Below are 1,699 nucleotides of genomic sequence, written 5' to 3' on the forward strand. Positions count from 1 at the left end.
TATGTATATATATATATATATATATATATATATATATATATATATATATATATATATATGTGTGTGTGTGTGTGTGTGTGTATTAGTGCTGTCAAATTATTAATTGTGATTTATCGCATCCAAAATAAAAGTTTTTGTTTAAATATATGTATGTGTACTGTGCATATTTATAATGGATATATAAATACACACACATACAGTATATATTTTGAAAATATATTTACATGTATATACATTTATATATTTATATTATATATAAATATATTTAATACATAAACATAACATATTTTTCTTAAATATATACATGCATGTGTTTGTATTTATATATACATAAATATACACAGTGTACACACATATATTATGTAAACAAAAACGTTTATCTTGGATGTGATGAATCGCAATTAATCGTTTGACAGCACTATAATGAGTGTTTTTGGGTTCAGTCAATATTGCTAATTTTAATCAACCTATCTTATTATACTGTATTTTGGTAGATTTTTCAGAGAAAAATAGCATATTCTACGTTAATAACACATGTTATGTTCATAAACATATTTACCCAAAGTACAGCATCAGAAATGGTTCTTGGCCTCCGTGAGTCAGATATTGTCCTTGGGACAGGTTGATCATCACAGAACATCTGATCAACACCAGACGTCTGATCTCAGACTGATCCGAGCAACACATCTGACCTCAACAGGCAACATTTCAGTCTCATATTAAAAAAATTTCCACTCTGAATGGCTATGGTGTGACCGCCCGTGCCATTTTGTGCACTCCTGGGGAGTTTTCATACATCTGTGGAGACAAACATGAGAGGAAGTTTGCTTTTATGTTATATAGATATGCTGTTGAAAGTCTGATCCTGCATCACTCACCCTCATGGCTGTGGATGTCCAGGGCAGAAAGCGTGACACACGCGTGTAGACGCCAGGCTTTTTGGCCATGGCACAGCCTGTGCCCCAACTCACCACCCCCAGCAAACGATAGCGGCTGGTCTTAGACAGGACATCCACTGCTACGAAAGGACCACCGCTGTCCCCCTGACATCATATGAGAGACAGTATCTCATATCACTTCATAATTCCACACAGCCACATCATGCACATTAGTTATGAATGTCGCCCTCTAGTGGACATGTGCTGCTCCGTCCACTGGACTGATGATGTCAGAGCTGAGTGGCAGATACCTGGCAGGAGTCGGTTCCTCCTTTCTCATAACCGGCACAGAACATAGTGGTTGTGACCTGGTTGTCATAATAATCTGGGCCATTGCACACCGCGTCACTGATGATGGGCACATGGGCTTCCTGGAGGACGTTGGCTTGAGTGCCTGCAAGAAATCAAGTGAAGGAGGGGGCATTTGTGTGAAACTGAAACTTTTCTGAAAGTCTCTAGAATCCTTAAAGGAATATTCATCATTTTTCAAACTAATGTCTACTGTTCACTTCATGTCATGTTGGAATTATCATATTTAAATGGACAGAAGTCAAGTCAAGTCAAGTCAAGTCTGCTTTATTGTCAATTCTTCCACATGTACAGCACATACACACAGAGAATTGAAATTGCGTTACTCTCAGACCCTTGGGTGCATACAGATAACATAAATACAGATTAAATACAAAATACAAAATACAACTATACAAATATACAAATAAGGTCAAATGTAAAAATATATATATAAAGCACAAGGCATATGG

The 1,699-nt window shown here is 36.5% G+C and overlaps 1 protein-coding gene across 1 annotated transcript in view; it reads right to left on the minus strand.

Moving 5' to 3' along the window:
- Nucleotides 1-393: 393 nt before the first annotated feature.
- The window catches only part of LOC107592515 (serine protease hepsin-like), a 13,157-nt gene continuing 11,851 nt past the window's right edge, over nucleotides 394-1,699 (minus strand). The window contains exons 6-8 of the mRNA XM_016282048.1: nucleotides 1,190-1,332; nucleotides 879-1,043; nucleotides 394-798 (exon numbers count right to left, since the gene is read on the minus strand). Coding sequence (XP_016137534.1) covers nucleotides 745-798; nucleotides 879-1,043; nucleotides 1,190-1,332 — 362 coding nt within the window. The 3' untranslated portion in view covers nucleotides 394-744. The remainder of the gene's footprint in view (nucleotides 799-878; nucleotides 1,044-1,189; nucleotides 1,333-1,699) is intronic.

This window comes from Sinocyclocheilus grahami, unplaced genomic scaffold (genome assembly GCF_001515645.1).
Source record: "Sinocyclocheilus grahami isolate Dianchi unplaced genomic scaffold, SAMN03320097.WGS_v1.1 scaffold153.1, whole genome shotgun sequence".
NCBI classification, from domain to species: Eukaryota; Metazoa; Chordata; class Actinopteri; order Cypriniformes; family Cyprinidae; genus Sinocyclocheilus; species Sinocyclocheilus grahami.